Raw genomic sequence first — 16,495 nt, forward strand, 5'->3', positions numbered from 1 at the left:
AAGTTCAAAGGTTTGCCGCCTGTGGCGGTCACGTTTCTCTTTCTGCAGACTGCAGACACGTAATGAGAAACAGGACAGAATGCTTCCGAAATAGGAGCACTGGCAGACAGAACTTCCTATAGCTCCAGCTGGATTGTATTCAAGAGGAAGGTTCTCCACTCACTCAGGTTCCCAAACCAGTCTTTTAGCTACAGTCTTTCCCAGCCAAGTCAAGAATCTGGTGAATTCCCCTGAAGACTTTTTTGGAGTCAGGGAGAACACTGTTCGGGAAAATCAAACTCCAATTGCCTGGCGACACCTGGCCCAGCATTTATGATGACACTGGCCCCGTTGAAACCTGTCTCAGGAACGGACTTGGCAGTGTTCCAGAACTCTGTTACCTTATATGAAGATCCGAATTTCTCTCCACTGTGGGCACCTCGGTCTCCACCTAAGCTTTCTTCCTTTCTCTCCTTTCAGAAGCTGAGGTGTCCTGCTCCTGCCTTGCACTCACTTCTCCATCCATCCGATCCCTTCCCGTCCTCTCCTCTGGGGCTGTCTTGCCTCAATCATTCCTACAACCTTTCCTCATCGATTTAATAAAGATTTATCGAATGAAAGGGCTGAAGGTGGGAAGGGGGAAATTTGAATATGTTTTACCCCCGCCTGATAGAAAACAAATCGAGAGACCACGGGTAGTGTGGAGGAATTCCCTTTTGTGCTGGGATGCTCAGGTAGATGTGCCTCACTGCCCACTAACTGCCAGGGTGCTAAAGGGAGTGGTCATATCTCATGCCTCAAGTGGTTCACTGCCGTAGTGGACAGGCCGCAACCCACCTGGCTCTTCTGGAAATTCCAGGAATCTCCCTCCCAATCTGTCGGCCCATTGCTGTGGGTGGGGCTAAGCAATCAACCAATCACACTCCCTGGACATACTGATTGGTTCAGTGGTGGGACAAGTGATCCAATCAGAGCCAAGGAGACCCGAGAAGACTTGGCTGGACACCAGGATCTGGAGTGACCTGGTGGGACTTCAGAATGCAGCCAGCATGAGGGAGTGGAGCCCAGACATGGAGAGAGGGAAGCTGTTTATTTATTTTTCAGATTGTGGTAAATAACCTGCAACATAAAATTTATCATCTTAGCCATTTTAAAGCATACAGTTCAGTGGTGTTAAGTATAGTCACATTTCTGTGAGATGGATCTCCAGAACTTTTTCGTCTTGCAAAACGTAAACTCTATTAACCATTAGACAACAACTCCCCATTCCCTCCGCCACCCAGCCCATGGTGACCAACATTCTGTCTCTATGAATTGGACTACTCTAAGTACCAAGTACCTCAAATAAGTGAAATCACATGGTACCTGTCTTTTTGTGACTGGCGTATTTCACTTAGCATAATGCCCTCAAGGTTCATCCATGTTGTAACATGTCAGAATTTCCTTCTTTTATTTTATTATTTTTTTGTGTGTGTGGTAGGCGGGCCTCTCACTGCTGTGGCCTCTCTTGCTGCGGAGCACAGGCTCCGGACGCGCAGGCTCAGCAGCCATGGCTCACGGGCCCGGCCGCTGCGCGGCATGCGGGATCCTCCCGGACTGGGGCATGAACCCGTGTCCCCTGCATCGGCAGGCGGACTCTCAACCACTGCGCCACCAGGGAAGCCCTTCCTTCATTTTTAAGGCTAAATAATATTCCACCATACAGTTTAGAGTGTATTTTTTTTATCCATTAAGCGTCATGGGCACTTGGGTGGTTTCTACCTCATGGCTATTATAACTATGCTGCTGTGAACATGGTGGGGAAAATAAGGAAGCTGGTTTTGAGCACTGGCTGGGGTGCTACCCTGAAGTGCTCCATCCCTGAGGCTGGCTAGAGCTGGTTTCTGTTGCTTGCAGCACACAGAGCCCGAACGATAGGGCCCCTAGTGGGAAGGAGCCAAAGATGTATAAACGCAGCAGAGACTCCAAGCTCTTCGGGTTTAAAAATTTAAAAATAAAGGTTTTTTTTTTTTTTTCCTCTGAAGCATGTTGGTTGAGGGTAGCTTTAGTTGGATGGTTAAAGTTGGTTTTCTCTAGTTTCCCGGCTTGCTTTATCAAAGGGAAGTTCAAGGTTTTCTCAGAAATTGCTGCTGGCAACTACAACGATACAGGCAGGGAGAAAAGCAAACATAAGAAGAAGACTCACATTAAAAGCTAGCTCTGGGCTGTACAGGAAGCATGGGGTCAAGGTCAGTTATCAACAAGTTTGTTTTTATTATTTATTTATTTTAGATTTAATTCTATTTATTTTTGTCTGTGTTGGGTTTTCGTTGCTATGTGCAGGCTTTCTTTAGTTGCGGCGAGCGGGGGGCTACTCTTGTTGTGGTGCGCAGGCTTCTCCTTGTGGTGGCTTCTCTTGTTTCGGAGTGTGGGCTCTAGGCGCATGGGCTGCAGTAGCTGGGGCACATGGGCTCAGCAGTTGTGGCACGTGGGCTCTAGAGCGCAGGCTCAGTAGTTGTGGCGCATGGGCTTAGTTCCTCCACGACATATGGGATCTTCCCAGACCAGGGCTCGAACCTGTGTCCCCTGCACTGGCAGGTGGATTCTTATCCACTGTGTCACCAGGGAAGTCTTCAAGTCTGTTTTTAGAAACTTTAGTTTAAAAATACACGCTAATGCCTTTTCTCTTTCTTTGTGTCTGTTCTCTGACCATATGGTATGTTGCCATGGTTGGGTTTTTTGTTTTGTTTTTGATGTAGCGTATGTTATACTCCTCATTTCTTTTCCATACTACCTTTAAAATAGCAGGTTGGGGCTTCCCTGGTGGTGCAGTGGTTGAGAGTCCGCCTGCCGATGCAGGGGACACGGGTTCGTGCCCCAGTCTGGGAAGACCCCACATGCCACAGAGCAGCTAGGCCCGTGACACATGGCCGCTGAGCCTGCGCGTCCGGAGCCTGTGCTCCGCAACGGGAGAGGCCACAACAGTGAGTGGCCCGTGTACCGAAAAAAAAAAAAAAAAAGCTTGTTGTCAACCACCTGGATTAACCATGACCACATCCACGGCTGAATTTATATTAGCTTTAATAAACAAAGGTCAATGATTTACTCAAGAAATCACTATATATTTTTTTTCAAATTCTCTCCTTGTTCTATGTGTTATTTCTCCAATATCTGCTTCTAACCCTGAAAAGAGTGTAAGTTGAACGGGAGACCCTAAAAAAAATTCGAAGTAGTTTGCACATCGAGTGCCTACAGTACACATGAATTCTGCCAGGAAGCCCTGGAGCCTGCAGAGAAGGTGGAAACTTAGACCTTGCCCTTGGAGAGCTTGCTATGTGCTCTGCCATTTGTAAGTAATTGTGGACAATACAACGACTATGAGCCACTGTGTAGAGAAGCCACAGATGTGCCACAGACTGTGCTGGGCACTTAATGCATGTGGTCTCATCTGATCTCCAGAATAATCTTGCAGGAGGCATTTTACCCCTCATTGTGTGGATTAAGAAACTGAAGCTCAGAGAGGTTAAATGACTTGCCCAAGGTCTCACACCCAGGAAGCGGTGACACTATTTGACTCCAATACCTGTGCTCTTAGGACTTCTAGGTTACTCGAAGTCATGATTTATTACCTGCTTTCCATACTCACAAACGGATCTTAGACGATCGGTTAGTGAATGATAGGATATTTTCCGAGTTAAAAAAAGGAAATGAACATTAGATTGTGTGAAAAACCACAAGACATCGCATGGGCTACTTAGAAATGGGATTTTCTAGGAACACTGACAACTGTCTTATGGAAGTGTTATTCATCTGGTACATGCCACGCCCTGGAAGCAGCTCAGAGGACCCCAGCCTCCATCTGGGAAGACCTGTGGTATGTTTACTGCTGTACCAGAGGAGTGCTGGGGCCAGCTGGTACCCGCTCACGAGAACCGATTGTTAAATGTCCAGGAATTTTGCCAACTGGTTGATAAACACAGCCATTAATAAGAATTAACTTACATAAATTTACAATTAAATTATATTAGAAACAAAGGTGATACAAACTTAAAAGTCACCCCTTCCTAATTATTTTACTCTATTTTATTATTACCTATGCTCTTGAGGTTATTTCACTCTACTATATGTTTCTGTTGGAAATGTTACATAGTAATGTGTTACCACACCTCTCTTTCCTTCTCTGTATTCAGGGATGTGTGATTGGGAGTTTGAAATTGACCGTGGAGGGCGTATTACAACATAGAAATCAGGAAATGTTATAAATGAGGGCTTGATTTTTAAAAACTTTTATAAATAGGTTTAATAATGGTGGTTCATGTAGAGCTTGATTTTGTTTGTTTGTTTGTTTTGTTGATTGCCTAGACTTAAGACAGTAATGGAGAAAATGTTAACAATGCAGATTATACAAAAGCATGTTGTGTCTTAGCCATTATGTTATGAATAGAGCAAAAAAATGGGGAAACGTTCTTCCAGTATTTGAAAATTATTATCTGATGCAGCAACAAACTCACTCATGTCACTGATGAACATGTGGAGTTCTAACGTCTTTCTTTTTTCACTTGTATTATTCATAAATCCAAAATATCCAAAAATACCCACGAGTGCTCAGGTTGGGAACTCTCTCATTCGTCAACTGCAATGAGAAATTGGCTATGGATACAAGACTTCAGCTAAAGTCAATGAAAGCATTCTGTGAGACTCAGCTGGCTATATAGAATTTACAAGAAAGGGTAATGTATTTCTTGTTACATGGAAAGACTGTGATACACATTCTTTATATCAGTAAACCTTATGCTATGCATCCATGTATTTACTTTTTCCAGAGAGCTGGTCATTAAATATTTACCAGCCAATTGCTGGCTGTGCTGGCACCCAGCAGAGTGCCTGCTATGGTAGGTGTTCGCTGACTGAGCTGAACAGTTGGCAAACGGAGTGTAAATAAAAAGCACTTTGATTCTGGGGCTGGGATGGGGAAAATACATGCTATGCCTGGCGCATCTTGTAACAGCAGAGAGTAAGGAAGTGCCCAAAACGAAAAGGTGGGGAGATGCTCAAGGACACAGCAAGCAACCTGAAAGAGCTCCCAGTGGCCAAGGCTGGAAGAATTTGAGCAAAGAAATACTTAATGAGTATTGGATTATAAACTCAAACTGTAAAATCAGTATGCATGAGTCCATACTGGCCTAGATACATTAGTGAGTAAATACATAAAGGAGGGAGAAGAGATCGTCTTCCTTACAGAAGAATTTAACATACATAGATGTGGAGCTTAATTCCCACAGTCTGGAAGGGCCTGGGGGATAGGGGTGATGGTGGCGAGCAGGCACACTGACCACAGCATGGAGGAGCCATGGACCTGGAAAGACAGAATGGAGACTAGAAAACATGGCCAGTAGATCTCAGAAGCCAGGAGAGGGGGCTACTTGGTGCCAGGACAAATGGCCTTTATCTCAACAGCTACCGGGGTGTCACTGTAACTCAGAGATGGGTAATAATTCTATGTCCCCAAGAAAAGGGTAAGTTATGTACGGGGTTTCAGTGTGAGAAATCAGGATTATACATTTAGAACACAGAACCGCCAAGTTATACATTATTTTTAGGTTTTGGAACTTAAAAGAATTAAGTCCCTTTGAGCTGTTCAGAAAAGCCATTCGTTTGGGTTTTTCCCAGCTGTGTTAAAGGAGATCTGGCCCATCTAATTTTCCCATTTTCTTGTAAATCTTCAACCTTACGATTTTTCCTTTCCTTTCAAGTTCTAATCAGCTTCCTGGTCAGTCCATAAAATGTGAAATAGAATCTAATGAGAAAACAGCCGGATTTTTGCAAATAGCTTTTGCTGCCCCTAGACTTGGCCTGCTTCAATTCGGTCTTGCCAGATTGAGAGATGGAATGAATGAATGAATGAATGAATGATCATCAACTAAGTTCAGAGAAGGAGCAACGTGGTTCTGGTTTGGTAACAAAGGGTGTGGTCTGCCAGAGGAAGCAGGAAGCGGCCTGGTTCCTGACCGAGTCTGGGTTCTGTCTCAGCAGGATGCTAAGGGTTCAGCCCGCGCTCCCGTCTCCACCTCCCCCGATGTCATCTGCATTGCCTGTAGACATCTGGTGACAACACAGCCTCAGGGGTCCTTGTGTGTGAGTTTTTGCTGCGGAGGCCTAGTCTGAGGCTGTCTGCTGCCCCGTGCCCTCCACTTCACTGATCTTGGGAAATCGCATTTGATATAAAACACCCAGCCTCAGGATTTCTCATCACATCAGTAGGTCCCCACGGGACCTGTAAAAGCACAAGGTAGAGGAAATCCTACGAGGTCAGGTAGATGACAAAGCTTGACCAGAAAGAGGCTTTGTTCTGAAGGGCCCCATGCTCTCTGGTCATTCACTCAGTTGCCGGCTCCTCAACCCCTGGTACAGTAAAGCCACATCCTCCTCAAGAACGGGCCCTATTCAGAGGTCCCAGAAACGTGGAAACGCCACCCTTCTTGGGGATGGACAACTAAGGCCCTGACTCTGAGCTTCTCATCACACCTGTTCACCACAGGAGACAAATGAGCAACTCTGCTTCCTTGGAGACTGGCCTGGGACTTTTCCAATGGAAAAGTGGATTATTCGTCATTTCCCCCCCCCCCCCAGATCCCTAGTGGCAAATCCCGTTCGGAAGGCTCCACTTAGGCAATAGGAATGCTTCCTAATGTCATGGACATCGTTGTTTTTGCCTCCGCCGCATCCATTTCTTCCATCTTCTGGATGGGCACCTTAATTTTTTTGCAGGGAAGACACCCTTTCCCTGACAATCCTGAGTCCATAGAACTCTGACCCTTCCACCCCAGGGGTGACACCATAACCCAGGCCTGGCCAATCAGAGCATTCCTTGCCCCTGGCCTCAGGGATTGGTTCAGGGGAAGCCACGTGATCCAAGCCACTGTCAATGAAGATGCTGGCTCTTTCCCTGGAACTGCTACTTTGTAGGGTGCTGGGGCTGCTGCTGGCCACTTTCCTACAGGTGAGGCAAGAGTCTGTCTGAGATTGGGAAGCTAACAGGGAAGAAAGAGTCAGATTCCTGACCATGATTTGGGCGCCTGGATCCAGCTGGGCCTAAGCTGCAGCTTTTGGCCTTTTCAGTTCCATGAGCTTTTTTTTTTTTTTTTGCCTAGGCTAGTTTTAGTTGGTTTTCTGACACTTGCAAACAATCAAATTTCCTGGACAGTATGCTTACTGAGACTTTAGCATAAGCATCACTATGTACTCAGAGTGAAAGTTGTTTTAAAGGTTATGACATGCTCAAATAAAACCCACCAGACTGTCATCATGCACCAAATTTACATTTTAACTTATAAAAGTAAAGCAGCATCTCCAGAGAAGAATGATTTAAGACCAAGGAACCAATCATAAGACAAGTAGTAAAACGCTGCTTAGAGAAATTTTGATAGATAAATAGTTCTCTAGCTACAGCAGGCTTCAGACTACAAATCCCAAATTTCTGCTTCAAAAGGGACTCAGGGAAGACATTCCATAGTTTCATTTATTTCGTTTTTTGGCCTCGCCGTGCACTTGTGGGATCTTAGTTACGTGACCAGGAATTGAACCCAGGCCCTCAGCAGTGAGAGCACTGAGTCCTAACCACTGGACCACCAGGGAATTCCCAACAGTCCACAGTTTTAAAAGAAAACTTTCCAGTTGAAGAAACAGGTAAAATTTATAATATGCATCTGTTGTATATATAATATGTTAATGTCTAGTACATTTATCAGATCCATGTCAATGTAATTATATTATTACTATATTTGCAAATGCATATATATGTGTATGTATATTTAGAACCACATATTTCCAGCTCTTTTTTAAAGAGGTATTGAAAAGACTGTTCAAAGTTTATTTTTCCAGCTTGTCTGTTTTTTCTTATTCCTCAGTAAACTTAAGCAATTAACCAGCACATTTCCTGGCACACAGTAAGGCTCAATCTGAGTGAGTTCTTTCTCCCCAGCTCCCCCGTCTATTTTAAGTTCTTCTTTCAGAAACCAAGTCAAATGAAAGAGGCAGTACTGCATAGTGTTCCAAGCAGAGGCTGGTAAACGTTTTCTGTAGAGCCAGACAGTAAGCATTTCCAGCCCTGTGGGCCATAGGATCTGCACTGCTTACTCTGCCCTTGTAGCCGACAACACAGGCAATACTGAAATGAATGGGATGGCTGTGTTCCCAGGAAACTTTACAAAGACAGGTGATGGCCCGCACTTGACCCTGGGCCATAACGTGCCGACCTCGGGTTAAGACCTTGGGATCCGGCGTCACACAGACTCTGGTCCGGCTCCCGGCTCTGCTCCTTCTCTGGGACCCTGACGAGTGTGTCATTTCTGTGCCTTGTCTGTAAGACACAGGGATACTAACAGCCATTTCTTAGTCTGTGAGAAGTGCGTGAGATAGTGCACATGAAATGCTGGGAACACTTCCTGGTCCATAATAAATGAGCATAAAACATTAGCCATCAGGTGTGATCACCATCGTCAAAAAAGAAGAAGAAAGGGGGCAACTGAATTCGTCCAGGAACGGCAGCAATATCCCTGGTAAACAGTTAGTGGGTGGACTTCCCTGGGCGCACAGTGGTTAAGAATCCACCTGCCAATGCAGGGGACAGGGATTCGAGCCCTGGTCCAGGAACATCCCACATGCCGCTGAGCAACTAAGCCCATGGGCCACAACTACTGAGCCTGTGCTCTAGAGCCCACGAGCCACAACTACTGAGCCCGCGTGCCACAACTACTGAAGCCCACGCACCTAGAGCCCATGCTCCGCAACAAGAGAAGCCACCGCAATGAGAAACCCACGCACTGCAACGAAGGTTAGCCCCCGCTCGCCGCAACTAAAGAAAGCCCGCGCGCATCAACGAAGACCCAACGCAGCCAAAAATAAATAAATAAAATAAATAAAATAATTAAAGAAAAAAAGTTAGTGGAGCCAGGGACTTCCCTGGCCGTCCAGTGGTTAAGACTCCATGCTTCCAATGCAGGGGGTGCAGGTTTGATCCCCGGTTAAGGAACTAAGATCCTACATTGGTGCAGCCAAAAAATAAGTTAGTGGAGCCAAACAAGCAAGGAAGCCAGATAACTGAAAATGCATTTTCTTCTATTATCAGTGGCTTTCGTTTTTACCCACATAATGAATCATCCCCTGTCAGCGTGTGAAATTGCAGGTTGGACTGGGAATTGCAAGACCTTCCTTAACCGCTGGGCAGTGAAGGACCTGCCTGGGCTCTCACGGCCCCACGATGCTTCGTGCTATTAGGAAAAGGTTCCAAGGGACTCAGGAGAGCCGGCTTTTAATCCTGTCTCTGGATCTATATGACTGATGCCTAACCTTGGGGAAGTCACTGAAACTCTCTGAGCCTCAGTTTATGCCATGATAGGGGTGGTCCCAGGTACCTCTATAAAAACAACTGAAGGGGGAAAGGGGACCTGGGATTAATGAGTAGCTCCTTGGCAGAAATTGGAAATTGAAGCTCAGAAAGGTAAAGTCAGTTGCAGCTGGCATTTCAACTTGGGTCCATCCAACTCTAAAGCCCTTGCTTTCTCGATTGTGTTCTGCAGAGCTTCCCCATTAAAGCAGCAAGGAATATTGGCCGGCAGAGGGCGCTCTTCTCGCAAGACAGGACGTCATGACATTGCAGGGACAGAAGACAGTATCCAGGAGCCACGGGGGAGAGTCTGGCTGGACTGGGAACAGGGCAGAGCAGGCTACAGGGAAGGCCAGACACAGGCAGTCATGGGGATGGGGGCTGCCGCCAAGGAGCTGTCAACCCCCTCATGGAACAACTCGGCACGTCATTTGTGGCGCCTGGCTTCCTTTTTCATTCTGGCCATTTCCATCCGTTTTGCCGTATTTCAGAACAGAGAAAGACATGATGGATACATACGGGTGACGTGGGTTTCCTTACTCAGCTGCCTTGTAAGAACGGCGCCACTGTGACTAGCACAGCTTGTTTCCACACCTCCTTTCCCAGAGCTCAGAAAGCACGAGTAAAGGCAACAACATACAAAACCCACAGCACGGCAGCACACCTGACTCTGGGACTTCAATTTCCCACGCCTGGTGCCAAGACTCTACGGGATTAATCAACGGTTGCTTCAGGGCATTGCAGGTGGCCCTGCGGGTTATGTCCTGCACAGCTTCAGTGGGCGCCATCCACATGGACTACGTTGTGAATGGTGACCCTGGAGTTGTGCAATATGGCAGCCCTAGGTAATACTTTGATGAGAGAGGTATAATTTACAAAGTATGGTCCTGGGGGCTTCCCTGGTGGCGCAGTGGTTGAGAGTCCACCTGCCGATGCAGGGGACACGGGTTTGTGCCCCGGTCCGGGAAGATCCCACATGCCGCGGAGCGGCTGGGCCTGTGAGCCATGGCCGCTGAGACTGCACGTCCGGAGCCTGTGCTCTGCAACGGGAGAGGCCACAACAGTGAGAGGCACGCGACCGCAAAAAAAAAAAAAAAAAAAAAAAAGAATGGTCCTAGGCACAACCTGGCTGCCAATGCACTTTGTCAAACAAAAGTTTTTCTTTATATTTTTCCATCTTGTATTTTATTCTAAGGGTAATTTATCTGCAAATGTATTTATCTGCTAGCGGGGGCAGGTCTTGGGAGGTTTCCCTGTCCAAAAGGACACTTACAAAGGAGGCATCTTGGCTGCTCCATGCTGGTTTGCTTGACTCTAAAGCTGAGGGTTATCATGTGCTTATTAGGTGCCAGACGCTGCACTAAGCAATTTACGCACTTTGCCCACTTAATACCACAGTCACTCAAGGTGGTAGGAACTATTGTTACAGGAGTGGGGACCGAGGCCCTGAGAGGTAGATGATTTGTGCACGTCCAGTATAAAAGCCGGTCAAGAGCAGGGCTGGGACGGCGCTGGAGTCAGCCTGACCTCAGGGCACGTGCTCTAACCACTGTGACATCTGCACACACATCTGGATTCCTAAGCGCCCCGCACCTCACCCCCATCCCCCAGTAAAATGCTGTCACACCCTCCTCTATTGGTTAGGGTCACCACAACACCTGAACTAAATGCTTTCATTTGGGAACTCTTTGTCGGGAGAAGAACAGTTCTCATCATACTTAATCTGTATGATATCAGGGCAGTCCTCCGTGGAAACTCCATCCAAGGAGGAAACACAGCGCCCTCACCAGGAACCCCAAAATCAATTGGAAACAAGAATATGCCGGAAGCAAGACGGCCACGAATTTTTTAGAAAAACTGGGCTTCAAAATATTTGATGAGAGATGCTCTTCAATACCTCTCCCTTTCCCCCCTCTTCCTTTCTCTTCTTTTAAATAGCCAGCAGGTTGGGGTCATCAGGAAGTGGAATTTGTAGGAAGGTGTCAGTCAGTCCACAGGCCGCCCTCACACGGATGCTGCAAAGGACCCCTCCATGAATATGAGCGTCATGGATGGAAGCTTCTCAAGCTGGGGACGCCCCGACAGAGAGCACTTTTGAGAAGATGGGGCTGTGGAGAGTCCTGCAAAGTGCCCTGGGCACAGGCCAGGGGAACACTTGTGCAGCTGCCTGTAGTCAACCGAGGAATGAAGCAAGGTGCAAGTGCGTGTAGGAATAAGAATTGAAAAAATCCGTGCATATTCGAGTGACCTTGAGAATATGCTTTCCTCAGTGTGAAAACCAGTCAAGGCTACTGCTCCAGCTAGCATCAGGCTAAATGGTTTTCTCCCCTCCTTTTTCCACAAGTGGGGATAGTGTTTAATTTGCACTGACTAGCTGTGTGGCCCTGGGGAGATTACTTAACCTCTCTGAGTTTCGGATTCCTTGTCTGTCAAATGGGGATCACGGGAGAACCCAGCTCATAGGTTGCTGTGAGCGTGAAATAAGGGAGAGCAGGCGAATTGCTTAGCACAGTGCTGTTCACGTCAGTGATTCCTCCTGCTGCTCTCCTGGTTTCTCTTCTTACAAAACATCTTCTTCCGTCTTATCTACTCAAGGTTAGAGGTCTTCATCGCTGTTTCCCACAATTATATAAGAAGCACCTTTTAAAATAAAGTCCCCATTCCATAGTTGTACACCCGTGTTCATAACAAACTTACTCAAAATGGCCAAAAGGTGGAAGCAACCCAAGTGGCCATGGATGGATGAGCAGATAAACAAAATGTGGTGAATCCATACAATGAAATATTCAACTGGAATGAACCATGAGGATATCATACTAAGTGAAATAAGATGATCGCAAAAGGACAAACAATGTAAGATTCCATTTATATGAGGAACCTAGAATAGTCCAATTCACAGACACAGCATGGTGGGAGGGGAGGAAGGAAGCAGGGGGTTTGATTTGATGGGCTTAGAGTTTCAGTTTGGGAAGATGAACAAAGTTCTGAAGATGGATGGGGATGATGGCTGCACAACAGTGTGAATAGATTTAATGCCACTGTGAACTGTACACTTAAACATGGTTAAGATGGTAAATTTTATGTGTATTTTACCATAATTTTGAAAATTAAAAGTTAAAAACAAACCCCAAAATGAAACACCTCCAAGGTTTCTCCGAGGTTTGGGGTGATAGAAATGGATGAAAGTGTTCTGAAAGCAGGTTGTGGTGATGGCTGCACAACTCCATCAATATATTCAAATTGATTGAATTGGACACTTCAAATGGGTGAAGTTTCTGTTATGTAAATTGTACTTCAGTGAAGCTGTTAAGAGCAAGCAAGCAAACAAACACATGCTGTGATCCGGAGGAAACTTTGGAGGATGAAGGAGCTGTTCACTGTCTTGATTGTGGCTATGGTTTCACAGGTGTACCCATATGTCAAAGCCCATCCACTTACAGACTTTAAACATGTGCCGTTTATGGCATGTCAATTATATCTCAAGAAAGCTGTGTTTTAAAAAGGCAGAACAGTATTCCATATATAAACAAACTCCTTATAATATATTAAACTCCTTATAATATATTAAACAATATAATTTATTAAACAATGCCTCCTTTGGATGGAAATTTAGGTTTCAAATTTTATGCCCCTATCAATAATATTTCAATAAATATCTTTGTAGGAAAAAAAAAGAAAAAAATGCAGATATTATTTGCTGCTCCCCTATTCTTCTCCCCACAGGCAAGCCACAGAGTCAGAATTTCCCAGGGAGGCGGCCTGGGAACCTGTAATTTTACTGAACATTCCTGAAAATTTCTTGGAATCAGACATGTTGGGGCACATTGAATCAAACTTCATGAACTTGGATTTTCAGGCTTGGGAGTGTGAAATCCCCTTTTCTTTGATCCCTAAAAAATTCTGTAAGTGTTCCATACAAATGATTCTAAATTTCGGTTTCCCTCCTATTGGCGGTGCATCAGAATCATCAGGGAGCTTGTGAGAATGCATATTCCCAGGCCCTACTCCCAGGGAGGATGTGTATGGTTGCCAGATTTCGCATAAAGAAAGAAATGAATAAGTCAATATATAATAAACTATAGGGTGTCCGTTAAATCTGAAGCTCAGATAAACACCAAATAATTTTTTTAGCATAAGGGGTTCCTTGCAATAGTGGGCCACACCTGTACATAACAATGATTTGTTGCTTCTCTGAAATTCAGATTTCACTGGGTGTCCTGTATTTCATCTGGGAATCCTAAGTATGAGTCCTCAGGCCTGGGGTGAAGCCCAGATCTGCACTGTGGGTCTGCTCCCCACGTGCTTCTGACGAGGGGGATCCTTAGAACCCATGTTGAGAACCCCTGATCAGGTCAACACCTTCTGGGTCAGGAGCCCCTCCTCAGGGCGGCCAGTGGATCCCAGTGCATCCCACAAGTGAGCACACTTTAATGTTGGCCCAAGGAGGAAAAGGGGGCTGAGAAGCAGCAGGACAAAACTGCCCCAGGTTTTCAAAGCCAAACGTGGTGGATGCGGTGTCACGGGCCCTGCAGCCTGAGGGACGGTGCTCATCTTCTCTGAGTGAGTATTTAAGGCTGCCTAGTGGACCCACACCCCAGGATTCTGTCTAGATTCTCTAAACTTTATTTATTTATACCCAGCCTCGTCCCAGAAAGGACTTTAAGCCTCGGAGGTCTCAGTCCATGCAGGGTTCTTGGTGCTGGGGAGTGAGGTTAACACGCCGTCTCTCTGGGACACACACGACAGGTATTAATTGTGTGCTCACCACGAATGGGCATTATTCTGGGAGTTTTACAATTAGAACCATCTCATTTAGCCCTCGAGATAAGCCTGCAAGGTCGTTGCTGTCGTTGGCCCCAATTTGTAGATGAGGAAACCGAGGTTCCGAGGGGTCCAATGGCTTGTGCAAGAGCGCACCGAGTAGGCCAGTGGCAGAGCTGGGGTTCTGACCCAGGACTGTGTTGCTAACCAGCCCCCATCCCGCCTCCCTACTGAACCAGATACTTCTGGTGACTGAGCTTTGCTGGGCGAATTTTGGGTTACGTTCCGCTTAACCTGGGGCCATACTTTAGGTCCTGATCCCGGGAACATTTCTGATCCGGTGTGATAACAGCTGGCAGGCCTTGAGCGTCTACTCTGGCCAGAGACTTTGACTTTTTATACATAGATACTCTCTCAACGCCCTGCACCGCTGAGAAGACCCAGACCCAGGCATACAGAGAAGCCTGGCCGAGGTCGCAAAGCTAGGAAGTTGCAGAGCACTGATCTGCCTAAAAAGGAAGCATCCATCTCTGCATCTTCAAAAGCACACACTTGCTTTCCACCTCCCCTCGCCAAGCTTCACTTTTCAGGAAAACGCTCTCGCTCCGGGCTGGTCGCTAGGCAACCCTTGCATGTAATTCCATGAAATGCCCAGAAGAGGGCGCGAGGACTCGCTCTCCCCGGGCATCCACGCGATGGGGCTGAACTTCGCAGAATCGCGAAAGGAAGAGTGACGCGCTCCAGACGAACTCCACCTGTGGCCGTACCCGAGCCCTAGGCTGCACGGAAGGTGACACAACACGGCACCTCTGCACCCCACCCCACCCCACCCCCGCAGGGGCCTGGACTCACCGAGGCTGGGTTTTCGATGACCAGTTCGTAGGTCAGCCCTCTGGACCCAAACCTCAGGATGTCTCCGGGTAGGAGCTTCACAGCCACGTTCTGAATGTGGCACTCATTGACGAACGTGCCGTTGCAGGAATTGAAGTCGTGGAGAACAAAGCTGCTTTCGGCCTCATTATATTCAATGAGTGCGTGATGGTTGTCGACGTCTGCAGACTGAAATGCAGAAGGGGGACAGTCAGAGCCAGGAATAACAAGGAATAACTAGTGCCGCTGACACTGGGGGCCCCAATGTGCTAACCACTTCATCTGGCTGGACAGTCACTGCAATCCTCATTTTAAGAGGAGGATGCTGAGGGTCAGAGAGGTTAAGTGACTTGCCTAAGGCCACACAGCTAGTGAGTGGAGGGTCACCAGAGCCTGACAGCAGACCCAGAATAGATGCCCAGTTTTGGGGTAGGGCGTCAGGCAACACAGAGGCAAGAGGGAACTCGGGGGGAATTGGCCAGGAATTGGCCACTTGATAGTTCTCTGATCCCATGCCAGTATCCTTTTAGTTGTCCCGAGTGGCAAGACAGCAGAAATGGCCCAACACAAACAAGAAAGGTCAGTTGGCAAGTGACAACTGTCCATTTACAGCAAGTGTTAAAGTTCAGGGGAGGTTTTGTAATAATTGTTGTTTGTTCTATTCATTTTTAAAATAACATGTTTTTTGTAATAATGCAGAAAATGAGAACTAGAGAAAAACACAAAGAAGACATTAAAATCACTTAGACTCCCGTCCCCCAGAGGCAGGCACCGAGAACACGGTGGTTCACATCCTTCCAGTCTTTTCTCTATGCTTACAATCTTTTTAAAAAGTTTAAACACAATTGAGCTCATACCACAAAACATAGTTTTATAAACTACCTTTTAAAAGCCTTGGTGTACAATGAAGGTTTTTCCCATGTGCTTAATTATTACTGTTGCTTCTTAAAAGCTAATCAGAATTTATCTAACCAAAGATGATCTATTTTTCAATAGGGGCCCTGGTGTGACCACATTTCCCTCAAAAGAGAGAGACCCCAGACAGTGATTTGTCAGTGGTGTCAGAAACCTCCTGTGTAACCACTTTAATAAGAAGAATGAGCAAAACTCGGCACCAAGGAGGAAATATCACATCCCCCCCTGGCCCCGGCGCCCTGGACTATGGGCTGCAGGGCACATGCGAAGTCCTCTGTCTTCTCGGAACACTGCCTATGAGCCATCCACTCCAGCCTGAGACTTTGCAAATATTTTCTAAGTCACTCTTCTCAGAGTGCCTCATCCAACTTTCATAGAGATTACTTGGACTTAGAAATCTATACTAATGTCCCACAATATAATTATAACCAATAGCTTATATTAATAATAGCTTATAGTATATGAATAGATAATAATATAACTGCATATATTAGTAGAATATATTAATGACACATTATGTGTAATTACACAAATGCCAGGAAATTTGCTAAGTGCTTTACTGCATTATCCCGTTTCATCTTCACAATAATTCAAAGGGATACTTCC

The 16,495-nt window shown here is 46.2% G+C and overlaps 1 protein-coding gene across 1 annotated transcript in view; it reads right to left on the bottom strand.

Annotated features, from left to right (window-relative positions):
• LOC309808851 (forkhead-associated domain-containing protein 1-like) overlaps positions 1-16,495 on the bottom strand; it is a gene marked incomplete at both ends in the record, with an annotated part of 77,723 nt that overhangs the window by 43,021 nt on the left and 18,207 nt on the right. Inside the window, one exon of the mRNA XM_082629423.1 lies at positions 14,957-15,163. Coding sequence (XP_082485549.1) covers positions 14,957-15,163 — 207 coding nt within the window. The remainder of the gene's footprint in view (positions 1-14,956; positions 15,164-16,495) is intronic.

Source organism: Mesoplodon mirus (assembly GCF_964341445.2).
Source record: "Mesoplodon mirus genome assembly, chromosome: 7".
In the NCBI taxonomy this organism is placed as follows: Eukaryota; Metazoa; Chordata; class Mammalia; order Artiodactyla; family Ziphiidae; genus Mesoplodon; species Mesoplodon mirus.